The sequence below is a fragment of the Esox lucius genome, chromosome 7 (genome assembly GCF_011004845.1).
Source record: "Esox lucius isolate fEsoLuc1 chromosome 7, fEsoLuc1.pri, whole genome shotgun sequence".
NCBI lineage: Eukaryota > Metazoa > Chordata > Actinopteri > Esociformes > Esocidae > Esox > Esox lucius.
This window is the reverse complement of record NC_047575.1, coordinates 15,643,981-15,671,617: the sequence shown is the minus strand read 5'-3', so window position 1 is coordinate 15,671,617 and position 27,637 is coordinate 15,643,981. Positions and strand designations below refer to the sequence as shown.

At 42.5% G+C, this 27,637-nt stretch overlaps 1 protein-coding gene across 9 annotated transcripts in view; it reads right to left on the bottom strand.

Annotated features, from left to right (window-relative positions):
- The window catches only part of LOC105010784 (roundabout homolog 2), a 155,371-nt gene that overhangs the window by 63,659 nt on the left and 64,075 nt on the right, over positions 1 to 27,637 (bottom strand). For 5 of the 9 annotated variants that reach the window (XM_029121167.2, XM_029121164.2, XM_029121166.2 and 2 more), the window contains one exon: positions 13,851 to 14,177. In XM_029121167.2, coding sequence (XP_028977000.1) covers positions 13,851 to 14,177 — 327 coding nt within the window. Of the gene's footprint in view, positions 1 to 13,850; positions 14,178 to 18,578; positions 19,124 to 27,637 lie in introns of those variants that run through there. The other 4 variants (XM_029121168.2, XM_029121170.2, XM_029121169.2 and 1 more) reach the window with 1 other exon arrangement.

Genomic DNA, 27,637 nt, shown 5'->3' with positions numbered 1-27,637 from the left:
TGTAGAAGTATGATGTCATCCTATTGAGTCGTCCTAGCCCTGGTATATTACTCATCTCTGTGACTGTAGAAGTATGATGTCATCCTATTGAGTCGTCCTAGCCCTGGTCTATTCCTCATCTCTGTCACCCTGTAGTGTTGTCCTAGCATGTCACCCTGTAGTGTTGTCCTAGCATGTCACCCTGTAGTGTTGTCCTAGCATGTCACCCTGTAGTGTTGTCCTAGCATGTCACCCTGTAGTGTTGTCCTAGCATGTCACCCTGTAGTGCTGTCCTAGCATGTCACCCTGACGTCACCCTGTATTGTGATCCTGGTATATCCCTACTCTCTGTGGTTGATGCTGTGATGGGGCTGAGTGATGAGGCCCTGTGCAGTAGAGTGCTGGGTGGAACTGAGAGGTTGCCCTACATTACAGGGGTTTGTAGGGTAGGTCACATCGATAAAACCATCTCCACGGATGCCCTCTGGCACACAGTGGAGATGCCCCTCTCCATGTCCAGTCAGAAAACTGGGGAGCAGAGTGAAGTGGAAGACGTGAGAGGAGGGATGGATTATGTGATGAGGGGATATGTTTGTGAACTTCTTACCTGTGCTGTCCAGTGTCCCCTGTGTTGTCAACGTATTGCAAAAATACAAAACACAAAAGCTATAATAACCCAGTTTGGATGCTATAAATCCGGTCCCGACCACTATAAGTGTGCTCTTATAAAACCAGACATAGCTTCATTCTAATCCTTCGCTGGATTCTTTCTTCACCCTTCATTGTCACTTCTTGGGAAAGAAAATTGCCAGTACATGCCCACTCCCTCCCTCATGCCAAGCCTCTAATTAGCCTGTCTCTTCCTGAATTGATTTCTTATTGTTTAACTGAACCTCTAAAGTCTCTCATCCATCATAAAGCCATTCAATACATCACGCTGTATCCTGCTGGGTCCTATAGACGGCACCTCAATCACAGCTGTAATGCAGAAACCATTACAGCCCACAGCTCACTCCTACACACAGCTGTCAGGGCCTACATACAGTAAACACAGAGACACAAACCCAAACCCACATATAGACAGCCACAAATACATACACGCAAGCAAACACACACACACACGCAAACGTGACACCACCTATACAGCACATACTGTAGCAGGAACATACAGTACATTATTCATGTGTCTATACAAATACATCCATGGACAAAACAACCGTACAGTACATCACAGAGTAAATAAACGTGTGTTTGTTTGTGTTTTTGTTTGTTGTGTATGGAGCCACAATAGAGGACCATGTCTCTGATTAACTAATTAGTCGTTTGTACTAAGACCAAACAGAAACTATTAACCCCAGCCATTACCCTGACCTCTGCAAAGCCTTTAATTTCCCTGTGGACCAGAGCCGGGGGCCTGAGGCCCGGTTGAGTCGGCTCAGTACAGCCCAGGTGGGCAGGCCACCTATTAAATCCATAAAAAACTAATTTAGCTCTTTAATGAAGCTCTGATTCACTTTGCAGGCTAAAACGTCTGACTCTCTGCCTCTACAAACACAACAAGAAATAAAAGACTGAAAGTATTCCCTCATCTGGCCTAAATGTTGTTGTCTCTCTCTAATGCAAACAGCTACTAAATTAAAGTAATATGATAATCTGTACACTAAACCAGTTTTGCTTACTCAAACATCTTCTGATGGCAGAAAGAAATGTGATTGGTTCAGTCAAACACCCAATTGAAACGGAGAGGAGGCGGTGCTCGTGGACATTTCAAGCTGGATCAAAAGACTAAGTGAATGTTATTTAGACCAAAAATTCAACACTGAATGCTAGCTACATTACATCACATTTAGCGCGTAATCAATTAATGTTCATTATAGCATAACAGGTACTCTTACTCTTTTGCAAACATTAGCAGAATTGCAAACTTCCTGATGTAATTTGAAATGTTTACGAGCACCGTCTCCTCTCCATTTCTATTGGGTGTTCACCTGTACCAATCACATTTCTTTATGCCCTCAGAAGATGTTTGAGTAAGTAAAACTGGTATGTGCAAAACGCATGTAATTACTAAATAGATGGATAATAATATGACTATAAAACAAAGGCCTCCAGCCACTGCCTGCCCTGGGTTAGCCATCTGGACAGCTGTTGGCACCTTACAGACTGATGCTTTTCTACCATGGTGACTTCAGTACGTAGAGAGATGAGAAAGAAGGCTCTTCTCAACACACTTCAGTCCAATAATAGATGGCTGAGGCAGCCAGGCAGTTGGGCAGGAAGCTTCACATCGTTAAAACGGGTCTCCTCAGAGAACACAGTGGCAATGAGCTCCCAACAGCAGCTAGCTACACCATTTCACTCACTGATATAGCCTGCACTTCATGTGATGTGAGGGGGCAGTGGGGAGAGGTTGACACTCAACGTTTAAATGCTTTAAGACAATGGCAGAGGAGGGAAACAAGGAAAACACAGTACGGTTATCTTGGAAAATAAGGTTTGTTTTTTGCTAAATGTAACATTACACTCTTATAATGTGTACAATCACCAGTATTTCAAATCATGCAGAGAAAATTGACAAGTGGAGTTTAAAGGCATGGACAAGTCCAATTCTAAATCCATTTTGTGTCTGACACCAGGAAGCCTATTTGACATGGTGTGTGCAACTGTGGATCCTTATCATATAAAACGAAAGTTATATACAATAAAACACGACAAGTTAGCATACTAGTTCACACATCAGAGGCAGCCAGCCCTATGCTAACTAAATATAAGAAAGTGCAGAGCTCTAAAAGGGGTTTGCATGGTCCAATTAACAACAGATGCTAGCCTTTAGCCAACTTGAACAAAGTACTTCATATCTCTCCAAGGGGTTAGCATGGTCCAGTTAGCACCAGATGCTAGCCCCTTAGCTCCCTCTATCTGGCCAAGAAAATGACTGAAATCACACAAACTACAAACACACACACACACTTCGTTACAGTTGATTGCTTTTGTAATCCCAAAGTGCTGATTGTACAGGTAAGTCCGTAGCTATCCTAATGTTACTTATTCATCATGAAGAGCTGTGTTGAGTTCCATCATCAACCATCACACAACCACTCATCTCTCAGGCATCGCCGTCTTTCGTCTTGTGGTGACCTTGTGGTGACCTTGTGGTGGATGTGTGTCTCATCTCAAAGATGCACTCTACTGCGCCCCTCGTCCAGTTTAAAACGACCTAACGTCACTTCTGTGCAGTGTGGTGCAATACGCTGCAACCCCTGCGCTCCCTTTTTGGTTTAATACTGCAGCTCTTCAGCAAGTGGCTAGCCCACACAGTGACAACACTGTCACGAACGAGCAGGTCCCCTGGCATTTGGAACTGTCAGGAAGAGCACTCTGGCCCAAGGGTGCTCGCTCCACTTTGACCCCACTCTCTACACACAGCCTTGACAGTTGGATGGGGGTCAGGACGTGTTGAGTGGCTGTAGCCCAACACCCAGACCGTTGGGTCCTCCCAGGGAGGCATGGCATGACCTGGGTCTGGGAGGTCCGGGGGGCAGAAGGCCGGGAGCTGTCAGTGTGACAGAGTGGGACTCATGATTTATTAATCAGCGCTGGCTGGGGGCTAAACACACATGCCAAACACACCCTAGTGGCGCGGCTACGGTGGAGTAGCAGCCACAGTCTCACAACGGCACTGACCACTAGTGAGCTAAAGGATTATTGATCCAACCATTAACTCACCCCCACATAGCCCCAATCTAATACAGCACCGCATGACCAGATTTCAACCACTACAGTGTATCAACAACATCCTCCACACACACACACACACACACACACACAATAATTGATATCTGATACTTCACATTGTGTGAAAGGCAAAAGAGCTGACCACTCGAGGTGTTTATCCTGTCTGTCTGCCTGCCTGCCAGCCTGTCTGAGGATTTATAGATTGATGTCTGTCTGTCTGGCAAGCAACTCTTCTAACAGCCAACAGAGTGTAAATACAGACGAGGGGGCAGGGAGTTGGGGGTGGGGGGTTGAGTGTGGGGCGGGGGTGGCTATTTGGGAATAGATTCTACCAATCAACACCCTTGCCACTCTCCCGCCCCTCTTCTATCAACACACCGTCATTAACGTGATCGCGTCATTTATTGGAGCCACTCCCATCAGCCGCCAGCCACTCCCATCAGCCGCCAGCCACTTCCATTACAGCCCCCTGCAGGGGGTTGAGAGTCGGAGGGACGTCCGTGGGTGTTTCACCACCAAGACCAAAAATAGGGTTCAGTGTTGGAGCAGGCAGTGGGTGGCTGGATGTTGCTGACAGTAGGTGATGATTGTTATTAAAATAATCCTTGGCTAAGCTGACAAAACAGCAGGAGACCGCGACACTGTGCCTACACTGTGCAACACTGTCAGAAACACCGTGCCCAGACCGTCCAAACGCCTTGGAGGCTTGAGTGGACTGGAGCACAGGAACTGACGCCTCTTCCCAACACGGCACTTTAGTCATCAAACAGACAGTCCAAATGAAATTGTAGTTCATCGATTTTCACATAGATCAACATTAATGCATGAAAGACCCAGGAAAGACTGATTAGAGACAGCCATTAAGCGGCCAGCATCTCATAACTCTGGTTCACACCCGAAGACACCCTTCCAATTCAGCACCTGTCATCATTTCCTGTGTTAAGGCATTTGGGAAGATGCCATCAAGATAACTACGTGATTAGCATCTCAATTATAATTTCCTCACCATACGCAGCTCTGAGAAGTGAGGGTGTTTTTATTTAACTTGAAAGTGCCGTTGGTGTCAAATAGGACTAATGGATTAGCATTTTCACATGGTAGTGGGTGAGGGGAGCTTCCCTCTTCATATGTAAAGCGCTCCGGGTGAAAAGCGCTATATAGATCCAATACATTATTATTGGTTATTCATATTTCAAAGGGCGCGACTGCGAATCTGAGTGTCTTTATTCACAGCGCAGAGACTCTGTTTTACTCAGAATAGAGGCCACATAATTATCACGGCATTGCATGTAATAGAAAGGAATATAATAGCATACTACTACATATTACATCCCGGTAGGACAGAATCTCTACCAGTTAATCACGCATGAATGATACCTATTTACGTTTTACAAGTGACAGATCAATGCAGCATTATTCTGTATAGTAACTAATTGATCAGTAGGCATTTTGAGCTTCATTAGGTATTGTTTCAAAGTAGCCCACATTCTTGTTTTGAATGATGTGCTACAATTTATTTACCGTCATTCTACCAGGTAATTTAACTAAGAACACATTTGCTTTCACGCCTGTGACCTAGTGACTAGATACGGGGGAAGGGTGAATGAGCCAATTGGAAGCTAGGCTTATACAGTTAGGTCCGGAAATAATTGGACACTGACACGTTTTTTTGTTTGGCTGTTTACCAAAATATATTTAAGCTACAGTTAAATAATGAGTATGGGCTTAAAGTGCAGTCTCTCAGCTTTAATTTGAGGGAATTCACATCCAAATTTGAGGAAAGGTTTATGAATTACAGCTCTTTAATTTGTAGTCCCCTCTTTATCAAGGGACCAAAAGTCATTGAACAATGGACTCAAAAGCTGTTTCATGGGCAAGTGTGGCCTGTTCCTTTGTTATGTGGCCTGTTCCACTTCACTTTACAGATGGACAGTAACCCAAAACATACTGTGAAAGCAACCCAGGAGATCTTTAAGGCAAAGAAGTGGAATATTCTGCAATGGCCGAGTTAATCACCTGATCTCGAACCGATCGAGCAAGCAATTCACTTGCTGAAAACAATACTTAAGGCAGAAAGACCCACAAACACACAACTGAAGACAGCTGCAATAAAGGCCTGACAAAACATCACAAAGGAGGAAACCCAGCGTTTGGTGTTGTCCATGCGTTCCTGACTGATGGAGCCAGGGCTACAATATGGGGCACTGAGAACGGGTGTCAGAACAACAATGTCAGAAAAGACTGTTAATAAAAAAAGTCTTGACCCAGGTGAAGTTCTGCCATTTCGAAGTCACAGTAAAAGTACCATTGGTATCTTATTATCTTACAGCATACTAATATAGTATGATTTACAGTGTGTTCAATATAGGACTTAATACAGGCAAATTTAATCCACAGTACATCATTGTATCGTATCTCATTCTCCCATCACCTCTAATAAAAAAAAAAATATGCCAGGCCAGCACATCCCCCTCCTACCCACACACACACATCAGCACACGCATACACACTCAAACACTCCACACACTCACACACAGCTGCCTGGTTGGAGAACTGATGTGTGTCTCAGATGTCCTGCGGCCCTTCACCCATAATCCTTTCCCAGGACAGCAGGGTAGTATTGATTACAAACCATGCAGAGAAAACCGCAGGAGAAGGAGGAGAAGAGCACCGAGGGATAAGTGAGTGATAGGGGGAGGAATTGAGGGAGGAGAGGGCCGGAAGGAATGGAATGGGGTCAGGTGGGGTGGGGGTGGCACAAGAAGACACAGAGTTCTCAGGTTGCTTCTTCATCCAGCAGCTGTCAGGTTTGAGTGAGCGGGGTGTCCTCCCTGGCACTCCTTCACTCTCACTTGGGCCCGCTCTCGCAAAACACAAATCCACCAGCGCTGCTGAAAGATCAGCATGCGTCAAAACAGAGCCACGCCCACTATAACTCTTGTCCACCACTGACTCCAGGGCAGACACCAAGGAACAGGGCAAGAAAAGGGAGGGGAAACCCCGCTCTACTCATCTCTCCAGTCTCCTCAGGGAGGAATGTTTACACCATGCTAAAGTTATAGGGTCATAGGGCCCTAAAGGCCCCCACTTAAAACCCACTACAAACCCCCACAATGTATTATTGTATATTTTTATATATACTTTTTACAGTAAAATGTAATATTAATATATATTTATATATGTATACAGTGGGGAGAACAAGGTATTTGATACACAGCCGATGTTGCTACTTACAAAGCATGTAGAGGTCTGTCATTTTTATCATAGGTACACTTCAGGTGTGAGATGGAATATAAAACAAAAATCCAGAAAATCACACTTTATGATTTTTAAGTAATTAATTTGCATTTTATTGCATGACATAAGTATTTGATCACGTACCAACCAGTAAGAATTCCAGCTCTCACAGACCTGTTAGTTATTCTTTAAGAAGCCCTCCTGTTCTCCACTCATTACCTGTATTAACTGCACCTGTTTGTACTTGTTACCTGTATAAAAGACACCTGTCCACACACTCAATCAAACATACTCCAACCTCTCCACAATGGCCAAGACCAGAGAGCTGTGTAAGGACATCAGGGATAAAATTGTAAACCTGCACAAGGCTGGGATGGACTACAGGACAACAGGCAAGCTGCTTGGTGAGAAGGGGCACAATTATTAGAAAATGGAAGAAGTTCAAGATGACGGTCAATCTCCCTCGGTCTGGGTCTCCATGCAAGATCTCACCTTGTGGGGCATCAATGATCATGAGGAAGGTGAGGGATCAGCCCAGAACTACACGGCAGGACCTGGTCAATGACCTGAAGAGAGCTGGGACCACAGTCTCAAAGAAAACCATTAGTAACACACTACGCCGTCATGGATTAAAATCCTGCAGCGCACGCAAGGTCCTCCTGCTCAAGCCAGCGCATGTCCAGGCCCGTCTGAAGTTTGCCAATGACCATCTGGGTGATCCAGAGGAGGAATGGAAGAAGGTCATGTGGTCTGATGAGACAAAAATAGAGCTTTTGGGTCTAAACTCCACTCAACGTGTTTGAAGGAAGAAGAAGGATGAGTACAACCCCAAGAACACCATCCCAACCGTGAAGCATGGAGGTGGAAACATCATTCTTTGGGGATGTTTTTCTGCAAAGGGGACAGGATGACTGCACCGTATTGAGGGGAGGATGGATGGGGCCATGTATCACGAGATCTTGGCCAACAACCTCCTTCCCTCAGTAAGAGCATTGAAGATGGCAGCATGACAATGACTCGAAACACACAGCCAACTAAGGAGTGGCTCCGTAAGAAGCATCTCAAGGTTCTGGAGTGGCCTAGCCAGTCTCCAGACCTGAACCCATTAGAATATCTTTGGAGGGAGCTGAAAGTCTGTATTGCCCAGCGACAGCCCCAAACCAGAAGGATCTGGAGAAGGTCTGTATGGAGGAGTGGGCCAAAATCCATGCTGCAGTGTGTGCAAACCAGGTCAAGAACTACAGGAAATGTATGATCTTTGTAATTGCAAACAAAGGTTTCTGTACCAAATATTAAGTTCTGCTTATGTCATGCAATAAAATGTCACTCACAGTTGAAGAGTACCTAAGTGTATCAAATACTTGTTCTCCCCACTGTATATACACACACACACACACACACACAACATATACTGTATATGCAGTGTTTTCAGGACATATTCAGAGCCCATCACTTTCTCCTGATTTTGTTGTTTAGTAGACTTAATTCAAAATTGATAAACAAAATGACATGAATTTACACACAAAACCCCATGATGACAAAGTGAAAACACAATGTTAGAAGTTAACTGAAAATAAAAACAGAAACATTTTACGCACATAAGTTAACAGCCATTTTGCCATGACAAGCTATAGTGACGTCACATGCATCCTGTGTCTTTTGATCATCCCTCATCTCTAGAACTTGACTGGAGGGCACCTGTGGCAATTCAATTCCGTGTACCTGATTTAGAAAGACGCATACATGTTTATACTGGTCCCACTTCACAGTTCCTGTCAGAAAACAAAGTCATGAAGTTCAAAGAACTCTCTGTAGACCTCTGAAATTGAATTGTATTGAGACATAGATCTGTGGAATGATATACAAAATTGCAACGGTATTCAAAGTTCCCAAAGTTCTTCAAAGTGCTGAACATTTAGCCCAACTAAGTAATCAGGCAAGAAGGGTCAGGGAAGTGACCACGAACCCAATGGCCACTCTAACAGAGTATCTATAAAGGGAAGAGAGAATCAGCCAGAAACACAGCCATCTCTGCAGCACTCCATCAATCAGGCCTTCATGGAAGAGTGGCTACACAGAAATCACAGAGTAAAAGACATATGACAAAACACCTGGAGGACTCTGGAAGTCTGATAAAAATATTATCTGGTTTGATGAGACCAACTATTAGGCCTTAATGCCAAGTGCCATGTCGGGCGAAAACAAGTTACCGCTCATTACCTTGCTACTACCATCCCTACCGTGGGGAAGGAGGGATTGAGGGAATGATGAACAAAGCAAAATACAGTGGAGTCCCTGAGAAAAACCTGATCCAGAGCACACAGGACTGGGGCAAAGGATCTCCTTTCAGTAAGACAACGACCAGAAGCAAACAGGCAAGAAGATGCTGGATTGGCTTCCGGACAAGTCTGTTAATGTCCTGAAGTGGCCCAGGGAAAGCCTGGATTTTAACCCCACTGATCATGTGTGGGGGGAACTGAAGATTGAGGGTCACTGGGGATCCCTATCCAATTTGACAGAGCTTGACAGGATCTACAAGGTAAAATAGGAGAAACTGCCCGAAACCAGGTGTGTTGGTGGAGCCATACCTAAGGAGATTTAAGCCATAATTGCTGCCAAATGCACTTCTAAAAAAGTAGTGAATAAAGTGTCTGAATATTTATGTATATGAGATAAGAGTATTTCTAATAAAGTTGTCACACATTTGTGAAAAAAATTATCTTTTTGAATTGTTTAAACATTTCTGAAATATAATCAAAAACAAACTATGTATAAAACAAAACAAAATGTGTGGAAATCGAAGGGGTGTGAATTATTTCCAAAGGCACTGGAAATACGTAATTGCTTTCTTTTTGTTTCCATTGTTTCTCAGTGTTCTCTGCTATGAACTTCCAGAATGTGTGTTTGCAGTGCAGTGTTCATGGTGAGGAATCAGTTCAGTTTAGCATATAATGGAAATGTGAATAGCCCAGAGCTCCTGTTCCCACACAGGGAGAGTGTTGGCTGAGAGAAGGAGGAATGGAGGAAGGAGGAAATAAGTAGGGTGAAATCCTGCGCTCCCTCCCTGGAGCGCATTTCAGCACTACCCACGCATCGCTCACAAAGGTCACTCAAACAGGTCTCAAACAAATGCACTTGCATAAACACACACATACACACACACACACACACACATGAACGGAGGATTGCATGTGTGTGCACGGTGCACACATGAACACTGGCAAGCCCACACACAAAGAGACCTCCAGAAGATGGAAGACCTACAGACACCTAAGCAGACACACAGACACGGATCCCAGGGGATCAGTTAAAAATGCGAGCACTCCAATGATAACAGAATAACATATTAACTCAGTTTTCAACTCGAAAATATATTGCAAACAAAAGACATTGATTTCAACGTTCTGGTTAACCGTAACATACATCATAATAGTATATATCCACTCAAAATCTTTAGAATAACAATTCAGCAGAGGAACTGTGTATGCAAACTTTGGTGACAGAATTATGATAACATCTCCTTCTGTGTTTCATCCAAATTCTCTGTTTAATATCTATTTGGAATGACTATAAAAATATGACTGGAGATAGAATGGTCAGTCAGCTATGTCATGACACTGTGAGCCTGAAATAATTTATTTTGGTTATTGAACTACAGGACGTAAAGTGATTTAGTGCCATTAACATAATTAAATAAAGGGTCTCTGATTTGTACTGTGAGTGTGTGTGTGTGTGTGTGTGTGTGTGTGCTGTTCTGTCCAGAACTGTTAAACATAGAGGTCTTATGAAATTAAAGCCGGGGTGGAATGGCCCAATAACTAACATCCATAGATGTGCTGTGTCAGTTGATGCTCAGTGGGTAAGGATCCTGTTTATAGTACATAGAACGAGGGTTGGTAGTAGGAGTCAGAGCTCAGAAAGATGTCACATTAACTGAAGAAAAAGAGAGAGATAGGCTAAGAGAGTGACAGACAAAGAATAGCAAAGAGAGAGAAAAGAAGCGGAGGAAGACAGAAAGAAAGGTAAGGAGTCAGAGAAAGAAAAGCAGAGAGAGGTTGCCCTGTTTTCAGTGGTGGGTTAACCAATAGACAGGAGAAAGAAAACAGTTATGAGCTGAAAACAACAATGTGTCAGCAGAAGGGAGGAAAGTGGCAGGTGACCCAGCTGTGGGACGACTGTGACTTCCCATTGGAGCCAGTTGAAGCACATTAAACTTAAAGCAGTGCTCAGCACGTGTGGGAACTCATTCAAGACTCTAAGTAAAGCATTCCAGATGACTACCTCATGAAGCTGGTTGAGAGAATGACAAGAGTGTGCAAAGCTGATGACAGAGCTTAAGGTTTAGATGTTTAATGTCTAATGTTGTAGGCTACAGTAAAAATGCTAATATTATATGTTTGATAATATGTAATGAAATATGTGAAGCATTTATTTGGGCCGCAATCTGAGGTGAAGTTAATTGCAGATTTCAGAGGCTGGTAACGCTAAGGAACTTCTGTGCAGTAGAGGTAGCTCTGGGTCTTCCTTCCATGTGGCGGTCCTCAAGAGTGCCAGTTTCATCATGAAGATAGATGTTTTTGCGACTGCACTTGAAGAAACTTTCATATTTCTTGAAATCTTCCGGATTGACTGACATTCATGTCTTAAAGTAATGAAGGACTGTTGTTTGTCTTTGCTTATCTGAGTTGTTCTTGCCATGACATGGACTACTACAGTACAGACAAAATTATGTACTACCTACCTTGTCACAACAACGCTAAATAGCTCAATCGCATTAAGCAAAAACATTCAACAAATTACCTTTCAACACTTGCAGGACCAAGGCCACATTCTCTTTAAATTCCGGTCAGTGCAAAGTTAACACAATGTGGTAGAAATGTTGTTATTCTGTAGAACAATCAAATCATATTGCTTAAGTATAATCCAGTCATTTAGTAAGGCCATTATACACTCACCTAAAGGATTATTAGGAACACCTGTTCAATTTCTCATTAATGCAATTATCTAATCAACCAATCACACGGCAGTTGCTTCAATACATTTAGGGGTGTGGTCCTGGTCAAGAAAATCTCCTGAACTCCAAACTGAATGTCAGAATGGGAAAGAAAGGTGATTTAAGCAATTTTGAGCGTGGCATGGTTGTTGGTGCCAGACGGGCCGGTCTGAGTATTTCATAATCTGCTCAGTTACTGGGATTTTCACGCACAACCATTTCTAGGGTTTACAAAGAATGGTGTGAAAAGGGAAAAACATCCAGTATGCGGCAGTCCTGTGGGCGAAAATGCCTTCTTGATGCTAGAGGTCAGAGAATGGGCCGACTGATTCAAGCTGATAGAAGAGCAACTTTGACTGAAATAACCAGTCGTTACAACCGAGGTATGCAGCAAAGCATTTGTGAAGCCACAACATGCACAACCTTGAGGAGGATGGGCTACAACAGCAGAAGACCCCACCGGGTACCACTCATCTCCACTACAAATAGGAAAAAGAGGCTACAATTTGCACGAGCTCACCAATATTGGACAGTTGAAGACTGGAAGAATGTTGCCTGGTCTGATGAGTCTCGATTTCTGTTGAGACATTCAGATGGTAGAGTCAGAATTTGGCGTAAACAGAATGAGAACATGGATCCATCATGCCTTGTTACCACTGTGCAGGCTGGTGGTGGTGGTGTAATGGTGTGGGGGATGTTTTCTTGGCACACTTTAGGCCCCTTAGTGCCAATTGGGCATCGTTTAAATGCCACGGCCTACCTGAGCATTGTTTCTGACAATGTCCATCCCTTTATGACCACCATGTACCCATCCTCTGATGGCTACTTCCAGCAGGATAATGCACCATTTCACAAAGCTCAAATCATTTCAAATTGGTCTCTTGAACATGACAATAAGTTCACTGTACTGAAATGGCCCCCACAGTCACCAGATCTCAACCCAATAAAGCAGCTTTGGGATGTGGTGGAACGGGAGCTTCATGCCCTGGATGTGCATCCCACAAATCTTCATCAACTGGAAGATGCTATCCAATCAATATGGGATAGCATCTCAACATTTCTATAGAATGCTTTCAGCACCTTGTTGAATCAATGCCACGTAGCATTAAGGCAGTTCTGAAGGCGAAAGGGGGTCAAACACAGTATTAGTATGGTGTTCCTAATAATCCTTTAGGTGAGTGTATGTTTCAGTTCTGCACACTTGTACAGGATGTGGCTACAGCACATAGGTATTTTATAAGAAAATGGCCCAGGACAGGTCGGGTTCCCCAGATGATGACAGTCCCCTCCCACAGCGGAGAGCTATGTCCCTTTCGTCCAACTCCTCCTTGACCTCTACCCCCAACATACACTGTCACCTCGAAAGCAATACCAAAGGCACCACCTCATTTAACATCAACTCCTCCCATCCCTGAAGCCATAACTGTCCCCGCGAGGGGCAGTGAGACAGACAGCATGACGTCAAAACAAATAAAAGAACAATCTAGGGACTTCATCCATTTTTCATGACTGTTTTATTTAGCCTCTTAGGACCCCAGTAATGGCAATCAATAAATCAAGCCGCTGTCACACGGTGAAGACCTAGGGAGACATACAGATAGAGCCCAAGCGGGTCTCGAAACACACACACACATACACACGACACACACTACCACTACTACTACACATCAAATAAGCCATTGTACAACAAATGATTCTGCAAATTATTTCTGTTTATTATGCTTCATTCATTTAAAGTTGTTACTTTAACATGACCATCTATAAAGCAATACCCTATTTTGAGTTTTATTTTCCATTTTGTAAACCCAGGACCATTAACAACCCAGGCCAGCTAGGGAAATAACACTCATACACTGCATCTCTCCGCCGGCACTCCAGAACAGGGAGCATTGTGGATGGGACTTACATGCTACTTCCAAGGATGCGTTCCTGCTCACCGCCTCCCCCAGGTAGTTGCGGGCCACACACACGTAGCTGCCGTCGTCCGGCTTGCTGCGTCGGCCGTGGACGATGCGCAGGAAGAAGAGCGAGCCGCTGGGCAGCAGCATGCGGTGGGAACGGGGGTTGTCCCGGTCCGTCTCCACGCGCTCCCCGTCCTTGTACCACTCCACCGTGGGGGCGGGGCGACCCTCCGCCTTGCAGTTGAGGGTGGCCGGCTCGCCCTTGGACACGATGAGGTCGGATGGGTGCTCCACGATCCGGGGGGGGGAGTCATCCTGGCGCAGGCGAGATCCTAGGAGGAGAGGAGAGGTTATGATTTGCTATGAACACCAGCAAACAGTAAGATCGGTATGTTCATGTTATAGCACGTGTCAATATTACGTATGGATTGGTTATGTGTACATCATACTGTGCATAGAGAAAGTCTGGTAGATGTGTGTATAAATGAGAGCCGGGGTCGTCCTGGCAGGCACGCATGCCACCACAAAACACAAGCCTGAATATCAACAACATACTTGTACAAACCAGTGACAGAAATACAGCTAATTTTCTTTTCCCTCCATAAAGGGATTGGTTTGTCTTATTGTGCTTTGTTGAAGTGATCAAAAACCACTTATTTACAAAACAAGTGACTAAAAAAACAATTTGTATTATTTATCATTTATAATGGACACATGCATATGAAACACAACAAAAACAAACTGAGCCAGCATCCAGGAAGGTTTTACAGCAACATATTGGTGTATTCATGGCATGCTAGGAAAACAACAAAAACACCTTAAATTGGGGAACTAACAATTAAACCACAAATTAGCAATGACAAAATAGTGGAATCCTGGATGAACTGCTAGAGATGAAGTACACTTCCTGTATTGTCCTGTCTCTGGCCCAGGGTTGGATTGTACTGCGAACAAATCAACAGGAGGAAAGGCAACCCAACCAGGTTGGGGACAGGGGAGGAAGAGGCAAGTGTTTGATGTCATTATGAAGCACTTGCTCTCACTCTGCCTCCAGCCCTACTCAGTCACTACCCACAACCCCCTCTTCTTCCATTCTGTATCGGAGGCAGTGAGGCTAGCCACACAGAACAACATGATTCTATCATTACCCTGGAGAGATGACAAACAGTTCTCTGTGTTTCTGTGTTAGCACTTAGGAGGGTTATCCTGGGAGAGAGCTAGCCGCAGCATTTGCTTGGAAGACAGGACTGAGCGGTTGATGGAAATACATGTGGATCTGCCCCTACGTCAACACAATCTACCTATTCTACACGCTTCTAACTATTGGGTCATCTGCTCAATATTCACTGAATAAATCAAATCCCACCTTCCCAAATCCTGTTGACTTCCCATTCCAATAGGTGGATTCTCGAAAGCCATGTGACTAGTAGGCTCCCTCCGAGCTAATGTGATTGAAGCTGCCAGCTCCTGTTCTTCCTGGAACCTCCCGCTCCATCAGGCCACACTCAGATGATTCCCAATACACTCCAGTGTGTCGACTCTATGACTGTTCCTGTGTCTGCCTTTCCACTCCACTCCCTTCCTGACACCCCCAACTAGTGTTTAATGGCCCTAACGGGGCCTGGCTGGACCCATTCAACTACAGTCATCAAATCATACATAACCAAAGATCTCCGCTCCACTGCAGACCTGCATATGAGCAGTGGTTTGCTCACTGTAACAATGGTTTGCACTTGTGGATTTATCCCTAAAGAAATGGCTCTTAAAGGTCTTCCGACAACCTGAACTTTCTGAGATAAGGTTTTCTTCAACAGAGCAGCCAAACTCATTACTCTTTACCTTATCTCTATCTCTCTCTCTCTCACTCACTTTCTCTCTCTTCTCTCTCTGAGGTAAAACTGCATGCCGAGGCGACAGCAGCACAGTGACTGCCTGAAAGCAGAAATGTCATGGGTACGCTTGACTGGGATTTGGCTGCACTCTGGCTAAATAAAAACATATGAAAACAGCACTATCGCCTTCTGCACTTTAACTTTGACCATATCATCTGTCACATCCATTTCAGCTGACATCTGAAATAGAAACATACTGTACAGAACATAGCTGGCTGGAATATTTCTACAGTAAGAGTATTGAGAGAACCCAGTGAGAGAGTTATGGAAGGAAAATCACATACAGTATCAACACCCTTTAGTAACATTCACTAATGACAATGTTCTTTGCAATTACAGGAGAATTACAGTTACACACAAAAACGAAGATAAAATTCTATATTTTAAATGCAGACTGTGAACTGGGCACTTACAGAGTTTGCACTTACACAAAGTCCACTTTTCAAGAACTGATAAAATACCGACTCTTGGACGATCTGAAATCGCCGCAGTAGAGCAAGGTTGAAGCCAAACGATCCAATAGCAACGGAGGATGATAATGTCTTTCTCTATATCTTGGCATCATCTCAACACTCAACACTCCTGTTTAATCTCAGGCTTACTTTCATTCACTCAGCGCTGGCAAGACTCATTTAATCACAGATAGTCAAACGAATGACAATGGCCAATGGCTTTGTGCCTAAACTTCTCTGCTAACAACACCATGTCAGCCTCTTTCACCCCCACAACACCTAACAAGTGTGCATAGAAAGTACACAACCTCAGACCGAACTTGACTAAGGGTAGAGTGACAAAATGAAAAAGCGAGAGGAAAGGGAGTGTGTGAGCTAGTTAGTTAGACACTGTACTACTTACTACTACTAACGATCTGTACATACCAACCATCCAGTAAAAATCTATGTATAATATAAAGTGAACTCAAACCAAAACATTTTTCCTGTAATTGTATTTGTGGCCAAGAAGGGAACATTTTATTTATAAAGGTTTGAATGAAGTGGCCATCATGAGGAGAGTGAACTGTCCATCAGTACTATACTCCAACTCCTATTTTAAATAACCAGCATCCACCCACACCAATCTGTTGCTGGGTTATGAACAAACACCTTAAAAAAAACAAAAAGAATTTAAAGAATTAATTCATTATAATTTTGCATAATTCATATTTCAAAGACACAATAGACAGTTTGTTAAAGAACAGTTCGGTTCCAACTTTAAACTTTGTTTTGTTGAGGTTATACAGTATACCAGAGGCATGACAAATTGCATATTCATTGTTCTAACTGGTAAATGGTTTATAATACGGCAAGTCAGGGCTTTGGGGTATATGGCCGACGGCTAAGGGATCTATCCAGGCACTCTACGCTGCATTGGGACCTAAGAAAAGCCCTTAGTCATGGTATACTGGCACACCTCCTTGTGCCTTATTGCTTAATTATAAACCGTGTGATTTGATTTCTGAATAGCCTACTGACTGGCTGACTGCCATGGTAGATGGGACTATACCTAGGGTATGACATCACATCACTATTTGTTGCTCTAGCAGCGCTGGTAACCGATTTGTAATAGCAATAAGGCATCTAGGAGCTTTGTGGTATATTGCCAATAAACCAAAGCGAAGGGCTGCATCCAGGTACTCTGCAATGCACACTGTACTGCTTCTCAGAGGAGTTGAATGAAAGACATGTAGAATAGACAATGCGGGTGGGGCACCAGTGTGTTTATGGCAGTCTACAGCCATAGGGACACCCCCATCTCTTGGGCACCATCCCCCTCTCGCACCAAATCAATCCTCTCAATGTGGACATGGTCATCAACAACAGCTGCAAGTCCAGTGGGGGCCAACACATTGGCCTGCAGAGCCCATATTGAGCAAGACACCGGTAGGAGTGCTGTGTTCTCACTAGTGATGGGTCTCAAAGGACAGAGAATGCATATGTCCTGTGACCAATGGACACAGTGTCCACATATTACAGACCGAGACAAATCACAAGACTCAAGATAATTCTGCATCATGGTCCCCGTTACACGTTTTGGCACTTTTAAGACAAAACTCGACCAGCTGCATATGAACACCCATATCAGCCGGGCGCATGCCACAAACCTTACGATTTTCGGGGTTCAACTCTTAGATCCACAAACGCAAAGAAATCCGACTGTGAAACTTTAGGATATCAATGGTGTCTATCAAATGTGAAAAGGTTAGGGTAACAATGTGTTATTAGCAACAAAATTCCAAAATAATTGAAAGCTTTGCGCGTATTGAATACTGCATGCCAGACACCTGAGCAATTCTGCCAAGCACTGGATGGCGTTACATTCAACCCGAATAAACGGCGAATTCAATTATCAGCCAAGGGCAAAGTCAAACACTACAATTCATCTCTAATAAAATTGCACTTCATAAGCTGAATGAATTAACTAATTAGGAGCATTCAAACCAAGCAACTCAATCTGCAATGCATGACCCTTAATCAATTTAAACGGGAAAATTCGATAAAATGATATCTGACAAAATATTCATAAAACGGTCTGGAGTGCTGCAAAGCCTAATTGAAAAGAGCAGCTTCCAAACATGTTGGGACGCACTGAGCGCGCAAAGTGACCAAACATGGCACTCCTTTTCGCTTGCCTTTTCTTACGTAAGGATATTCGGTCCAAACAGAACATTTGAGGCCAAATACTACACCAATGCAGGTGTTCTAATGAAAGGCAAGTTAGTTGATGTTGTAGGTTGCCATACCCTACTTACGCAGTAATGGTCGACGGAAAACAGGAACAAAATGTTTGTACTAGAAAGTTAATTGTGGTAAACAAAATCACGTTTTTGTTTTCAGGACTTACCGTTGACTTGGATGTGCAATAGTCCACAGAAAAATAAAAATCGTAGTAGACCCATTCTGGCATAGTAATCGTCCACGGTTTCAGCGCTGATCGACTTACTTAAACTTGCAAATAGTGCAAATCTATAGTTTTGATGCTGAGTACTTACACTGTTGAATTTTATTAGTGTTGTTATCGTGAAATGTAAAATTAAATCATTCACGAGACGACTTCATGTTTTCTCTCACAGAGCGCACTGGATGGGCAGACTACTTATCCACACATTACGTTTGGAGGTGTCTGATCACCCAGACACCAACCGCAGAGCAACGATGCCTGCTCACATCTCTCCGACCTGTGCCTATTTTAGTGCAATACTTTGTCTGGATAAAACTGTCCAATTTCTACACTCAATATAGACTATACATGCTCAGAATGAACATGAATATCACTCCGACTGAATACGCGCAGTAATGTTCTACAGGCGGGACTGCTCTCAGCCAGCGGTGGTGCGGCGTGGTTTCCGACCCGAGGTGAATTGCTGCACAGTTACAGCCCCCTCCTCCTAGAACTGTTGGCTGTAGTGTGCTACAGATAGGCGGATGCGCAGACTTACATCAAACCAGTGCAAGGGGTTGCTCCTTTGCTGATCTGATGTCAGTTTGGGTTTATATTAGCATCTGGATTAGATGTGACCATTCCTTATATCTGAACTATCCACAACCGACGGGGCGAGCTGAACGCTGTGGAAACCACATAAATCACGTATTACAATTATTATGCACATGTATATCATCTGGATGTGGTGTTCAAAATTGCCATGCACGTGTAAGCATTTGATAGGCAAATTGTGATTTGGTGAAAGTGCATGTGTGCTCATAACATCTGGAACAGGCAGCCTATAGACCAAAACTATCCACGTACAATAAAGTAGCGTCCCCTATCGACGACATACGGCTCTCATAATTTTCATCTGGCAATGCGAATATGACTGTAAAGTGGTTTGTATATGGCAATTCTCTCAGTCAATATCAATGACAAATTTACTGCTAATAGCCTATAGCGCATACTCATTTTCTACTGCCAGCGGTCGATTCCGTCCACATGAATAACAGGAATAAAAACCCCTAGGCTCTATTTCAACTGTGCTCTCAATGAGCTGTTGACATAAATACTCCACCAAACATGCACATTCAATAAAGCTTATCTACTGATGATCATTCAAGCTGTCCAGTGGACTTGAGGTTTACTGTGACTATATTAGCTTAAACACTTTATTAAAAAGGGAATGGTGGTGGAGATGTGTGTTTGTCCCTTTGGAGAATATGGTAAATCTGCTGGTACAGTAAAGTAAGGTTCACGTGGTTTGTTGCAGATTCTGGTAGGAGGTTGAGTACAGAGCACATCAATAAGTGGTAGTCTCAGCAGAAAACTGGATAAGTACGGAAGCCCATATCCACCAAAATTAATGTAACAAGATATGTATCAATCTGAAATGCGATTTTATCTAGGCTATGATGGGAGCAGATAAAAAAAAAAATGTTTTTACCCCTCGAAAAACTCCTGGGCCTATCGTGTCTACAACTGCAAAAGAAGTCGACTACAACTTGTTAATTATTAAGCTAAACACACAGGGGTATCCTACTGAATCACAATGAGGATATCCTATACGTATTTACAGTTGGAACATTTACAGAATTACTGTTCCACTACCTCTAATTAGATGCCAGGAGGTGGGCAGAGTTTTGGATAAAGTATTGAGCAGCGGTTATGTCAATCATTTGGAGGTGGCTTGATGTGGTGAAGATCTGTAGGACATGTCTGCATGCTGAGGGCCACAGAAGTATTCATTGGAGGAGGTGGTTGCCACCTTCTTCGCACAATACATTGCAGTTCACCTGGTGAAGATGGACTCAGCAATTATGGTATAGAGCCAGGTCAGGATTGACTGGGAGAGTTTTAATATTTTCAGGAGTCAGATTGGCCTTCTGGGTGATCACTATGATATTGGCCTCCCTCCTGATACTGTGGGAAATGATGGTCCCTAGGAATTGGAATGATTCAGTCTATACGAGAGCCGAGTCCTCGACCTCAAGCAGCCGAGGTTGGGAGATGTTTCCTGAAGTCAACCATCATCTTCACGGTTTTGTCTCTGTTAAGGTACAAGGTATTTTGAATGCACCAGAGCCGTGTCCTCTACAAACTTGAGAAGCTTGACAGGTACATTGTTGGAGGTAGACTGTGAGTAGAGGAGGGGTGAGAGCACATCCTTTTGGCGCTCCAGTGCTGAGGGATACAAAGCTCAAACTGTGCATAACAGTCTTGACATCCTGTTAGTCAGGAGATCAGTGATCCAATGACAGATGGAGCTGGACAGGGACTTCGTGCAGGGTAAAAAGCAACGCTTTTCTAGGCCTTTGCCTCTGCAAAAGTAACTCAGACACTTTCACTCCAACTCCTATTTTGGATCAAGTAGTAGCCAAGACATGTGAATTAACAGGGCTGGAAATTAAGCACGCCGCTCGCCTCAGGCGAGTAGTTTATATTTCGGTGAGTCTAATTTTAGAACCACTAGTCCGTCAGGCGAGTGAACTTCTGCCGATATATTCGAAGGAGTTTTGAATGCGGTGACTGAAGATAAGGAGTACTCAGCCCTCGTTTTATAAGGCTCATTATCAGTCCGCCAGACTCGCCTTAAAATAGAGTCGGACCCATCACTAAGCCCCCCCCTACACTGAACAAAATAATAAATGCAACACTTTTGTTTTTGTCCCCATTTGTCATGAGCTGAACTCAAAGATCTAATACTTTCAATATGTACACAAAAGGCCTATGTCTCTCAAATTTTGTTCACAAATCTGTCTAAATCTGTGTTAGTGAACATTTCTCCTTTGCCGAAATAATCCATCCACCTCACAGGTGTGGCATATCAAGATGCTGATTAGACAGCATGATTATTGCACAGGTGTGCTTTAGGCTGGCCACAATAAAAGGCCACACTAAAATGTACAGTTTTACTGTTCGGCAGGGTCCTGGGGGGTCCGAAAACCAGTCAGTATCTGGTGTGACCACCATTTGCCTCAGGCAGTGCAACACATCTCCTTCGCATAGACTTGATCAGGTTGTTGATTGTGGACTGTGGAAAGGAGAAGTGCTCACTAACACAGATTTAGACAGATTTGCAAATAATATTTGAGAGAAATTGGCCTTTTGTGTAAATAGATTAAATCTTTGAGTTCAGCTCATGATAAATGGGGGCAAAAACAAAAGTGTTGCGTTTATAATTTTGTTCAGTGTAGTTCTAATATCTTTCTCTGTACCAAACATGTCAATCATTTTAGAATTAATTTAGCGCCCAAAGAGTAAGGATGCGTTCAGTAGACTGACTGTTTGCAACCTGTTAGTGTGTTTGATATATATTTGTCATGATCACTATTAAATACCACCTGTAGTAATATCATGTTCATTAGCCTACCAGCTGCCGTTAATGTTCATTGAATGTAAAGTAAACGTTACAATATCCTGAAAGCAGCCTACGTTTGAGTGAATGCTTTTGTAGGCCTATGCACTATTTAAATAATATAAAAAATGTTGGTTGAATATTTTTGGGTGACTTGCAGTACAATTTGTAACTTACAATACAATTGCAGTTACAATACAGTTATAATATTGTGTACAGACTAATTTAACATGAACACTGGAAAAATATATAGAAAAGATTTTATAAACTACTAGTCCTGTTCGTTACTCTGTAAATAAAGTCACAAACAGGGCTAGCTACATTTTACCCAGGCTAGTGAACATTTTGGCCTAGTGGCTGTGTAGTGACAAAAATCCTTAAGATCCACCTCTGATTATTATTGTTTTTATTCAACTACATGGAAAATGTCAACTCCCACATGTCTCCCAGCGGCCTTTTGGTACAAAGCTTGGTACCATGGGAATAAAGAAATAATAAGAGAATATTACAAATGAAGACACATATCTTACAAATATGTAGAAAACTGAGATGTATCTAAAATATGCTGACTTGTGTATCTCAGTCTTAGAAATATTGTGGCTGGAATGGGCTTCCTTAGATAAGTCCTGTCATAAAGTGGAAAGAAACCATACCATGATGACCATACCAGAATGACCTTGTTCCCCTCCCACCCTCTCTTTTGTAGCTAACATGCACCTCTGTGGGCCTGTCTTTTACCCATCTCCCCTAGCTGCCATTATTGGCACTCTGAAAGACACTTTAACAGGAAAAAAACATGGCATTTATCAAAGTTTCATACATTTAATGTTTTCAGGTGCATACTCACATCCAAACACACACACACACACACACACACACACAGCACTAGTTCCACAGAACAGCACTGACAATGAATGTTCTTCTAAGAGGAGCTCATAGAACCTTCCAGAAATTGAATGGACTGTCGCTCAATAATACATTCAGAATATTTCATATACCGGCATCTCAATGAAATTGGTGCAGGGAGTCGTGTATGCGCAATCCTCAAACAAACAAATAAAAACATGGTTTGTACGGCTGGATTGTGTTAAAGGCAATAGTAAAGGCGTTTTTCATGGCCAAATGATGTGATAGGCAGCCTTGCCACAGAGGATGAGAATTTCAATAGGTCCATATTTATATAACACAAGTAAAGGGCTTTGGACAGCACAGCTTGTGGAATCCAGGTGGTGTCAGATGTAATCAATTTGTGACTTAGTTGTAGAGATGATCATGGTTACGTAAAAATCTACAACTCCCCAATTGAGTGTCAAATATTAGACCAGAGCATTGTCTGAGTAAACAGGATAGGTTATTTCCCAGGAAATAATAATGCTCTTCGAGTTTTATCTGAGTTTAATGACAAAAGTAGCAGTCTCATAGCTAACTGCTCTCCATCTTGTCATTAAGCAGAATTGCCAGCAGAGGCGTTGCTATGGATACGCCCACGCAGCAGCACAGAGCACAGATTTTTACGGCACGGCTCGGGCATGCTGCACTTCAGCTCCCTCTCTCTGTGTCTTCTTTTACGGATCTACTTTGGATTAATATCGATATTGGATTACCCTCAGTGACTCTCTCTGGGCCCGCTGGCTATACGTAGCTACAACCACTCCCCTGTGAAGTGCCTCTCTCCCTGGCTCTTGCTTTGGTAGCTAACTCAAATACAACGTATTTACTACAGTATGGGCTCCAGCTGTCAATCAGTCTCCATTCTCTCATTATTTGATCCGTTGTGTTTGGTTTTTTGGGCTCCTGCCTGTTCATGCTGGTCTTGAGTTGCTTGGCTGGGGAAACAGCACATTCATAGGGAGGCCCTGAGATCCTAGATTTTTTTGTTGGACAGATAGCTTCGCCAGAAACAAGTATGATAAAGGGCTTAGAGAAATTACTGCAGTTGTTATGGTGCCATTGTTTAGTTGAGGATAGCATTACGGGGTCTGAATACTTTCTGACTGCAGAGTACATAGCAGTACAATATTATATGCAATGTTGGGGAAATGTGGCCCAGATGAAGTAATTGTATAATGATGTTTACATTTAAAACAATTAAGGAAGAGTTAAGATTAGGGTTAGGCAACGCTTAAAGTAAGGGTTAGTGTTTAGGGAAGGGACAAGCACAAATCTTGGTCAAAAGTCCTTTCAGAACATTCAGACCATTTGAAATGCAAGCTTTCCACTGAGTTAACCAACATCATTAATTTCTACCTTCAAGGCATATTTGCCTCCAGTGCATTCTTGAGTAATGAAAACACCCATGTGCATCAAGCATCTTGCATGTTATTAATAATTTAAACAAAATAATTTTCAATTGATAATAATATGCATTTCAATGTTTTCAACTTATATTAAGATTTTTTTCTAAGTGTAGTTTTGAATTATGCAGCCTAGAGCACGCATTTTAGAGCAGATTTATTTATCTAACCAGTATTTCTTCAATGGAGAACAAATTATCATTTTCATTGACGACCTGGCCAAAGGCATTTAATTGAAAGATGACAATATAAGAAATATCTACATAAATAATGTAAACTGTGAACACAAATAAACACGACACACAAGGGACTAGCCAGTAAAATTTTAATGACTGCAACGAGACGCATATTAAGACAGGTTTGACAGATTTAACAAGTGAATTGATCAGATGGGTTTCTTTCATTTTTGAAGGTGTGAACAGTAATGAAAGTTAAAAGCTTAACAGTCTTTTGCAATGCCTTCCGGCCATTGGTGATGGTGGACTGCATGAATGACAGAAGAAATGTAGGCTTAAGGAGGGAGTGAGATATCTATCTGAGAGCAGGTCACTGCTGGAGTAAGGGATATTTTGGAGTAGGCTAAGGCAGAGAGGGCATTTGAGTGAGTCTGGAAATGTGTATATAGCGAAGACCAGTGAACCAGACTGTAAAGTTCACAGTGATGAGTGTTGAAATGGGCACTGGTGACAAAACAGATGGCAGGGTGGTAAATTAAATCGACTTTATTAAAGAGCCTTCGAGTGGCAAACCTACAGACCATGTCACCTTTGCTGAGGACGGGCAACATGGTCGTTTTAAAAAAGTATATACTTGGGAGCGTTGGTGAAGGAGGGCTTGTTGCACAATGAGAACCCAATTCTAGATTTGACTTTTGTCTGAAGGCGGGCAATATGACAGTGAGAAGTCTTAAGTTGAGTTCTGATTGACAGTTCGCAGTCAAGCCATATACCCAGATACTTGACTGTAAGTGTCAACGTCATCTAGGACACATTAAGGAGGATGTTTGGTAGGCAGGCTGGTTGATATAGGCTCTGACTGAAAAGAATACATTTAGTTTTTTGGGAAGCAACCTAGGAGTTAAAATCCCTGAACATGATCCACACATGTGGATCGCTGTGGGGTAGAATAAAAAAAAATCATTTAGATAAGTGATGTTGTGTTTTTATGGCCCCTAGCAGTCATTGCAAATGCACATAGATGTTTTTTAATAGTTTAAACGATTAGAAGAAGAATATGTCAGTTTAAGGACTTCAAGGATAATTTCACAATTTTACCAGTTAGATGGGTTTTCACCTTCAAAGTAGTCTATGGGTCAAAACTGTACAACATGATTCAGTCAGATTTCCATGAATGACAATGTCAAACTTCAGCTAACTGTAATCACTGCATGCTAAAAATCTCTACAAGTGGTGGACAAACATAACATATTCCTATTAGAAACTGTCATCACTATCTGTAACATTTGTTTACCACTAGCAGCAACTACACACAGTGTGAGAATGAAAACATTGATAACAGGGACATTTCTAAGTGACCCCAAACTTTTTAACAGTAGTATACTGTTTCCACAAAAGTTGGGACGCTATGTAAAATGAAATAAAAACAGAATGCAATGGTGTGAAAATCATTTAAACCCTAAATTTGATAGAAAATACTACAAAGAAAAGGCCCAATTTGAATTTGATGCCAGCAACATGTTTAAAAAAAGCTGGAATGGGGCAACAAAAGACTGGAAAATTTGTGTAATGCTAAAAAAAGCCTGGTGGAACATCTCACATCTATTTAGGTTAATTGGAAACATGTCAGTAACAGGATTGGGTATAGAAAAAGCATTCTGAAAGAGGCTTTCAGAAGTAAAGATGGGAAGGGGTTTACCACTCTGTGAAAGACGGCGCGGTGCAACAATTTAAGAATAATGTTTCTCAAAGTAAAATTGCAAAGGGTAAGGGATCTCATAATATACAGTGTATAACATCATTAAAAGATTCAGAGAATCTGGAAAAATCTCTGTACACAAGGGACAAAGCCTAATTTGAAATTATTTTTGGGATTATGGATGCCGCGTCCTCTGGGATAAACAGGAGAGGGACATCTGGTTATCAACGCACAGTTCAAAAGTCAGCATCCATGATGGTATGGGGGTGCATTAGTGTACATGGCATGGGTGACTTGCACATCGGTGAAGGCACCATTAATGCTGAACAATATATACAGAGCAATACATGCTGCCACCCAGACAACATCTTTTTCAGGGAAGGCCTTGATTATTTCAGCAAGACAATATCAAACCACATTCTGCATGTATTACAACAGCATGGCTCTGTAGTAAAAGAGTCTGGGATCTAAACTGTCCTGCCTGCAGTCCAGACCTGTCACCCATGGAAAACATTTGGCACATTATGAAACGAAAAATACACCAAAGGAGACCCTGAACTGTTGAGCAGCTGAAATCCTATAACAAGCAAGAATGGAAAAACATTTCACTTTCAAAACAATGGCAATTGGTCTCCACACCTTACAGAGTGCTGTTAAAAGAAGAAGTTATGCAACACAGTGGTAAACATGCCCCTGTCCCAATCTTAATGAAACATGTTGCTGGCATTAAATTCAACATAGGCATTCATTTTTCCAAAAACAATAACTTTTCTCAGTTTCAACTGAGAAAGGTTTACTACAGAGCCATGCTGTTGTAATACATGCAGAATGTGGTTTGATATTGTCTTGCTGAAATAATCAAGGCCTTCCCTGAAAAAGATGTTGTCTTTGTATTATTTTCAATTAAATATAGGGATGAAATGATCATTGTATTTTATTTGCATTTTACACAGCATCCCAACTATGTTGGAAACAGGGTTGTAGTTAAAAGTGATTCTGATTCTGAAAAGTCGTCTACACCCATTTCAATGATGTGACTATGTCCTTGTGGCTTCAGTGTATGAATGACATTTACTTTGTAATGCACTTTTTACATCAGCAGTTATCAAAACTGCTTATACACGCACCCCCTAACTGCTGCCTCACTGGCCGATGTTTCAGAAACTCCACCCATTCTTTTGCAGAATCAGTTGAACTATACACGGGCAGCCTTTTAGAAAACAAACCCTAACATAGATTCTAACCCAAGACTTAACCAATTTGGCTAATTTGATTTGAAACAGGAATGTCGCTAGGCCTATTTTAGGGGGGCTTTAGCACAATCTATGAGACAGGTGTACTTTTAGCCAACCTTGACCAAAAATAACTTAATTTTGATTAATTTTACACCCGTTGCTACTCTCAGTATGCCCAGAGCCCCCAAACCGAGGCTTAGCCCTCCATCCATGAAT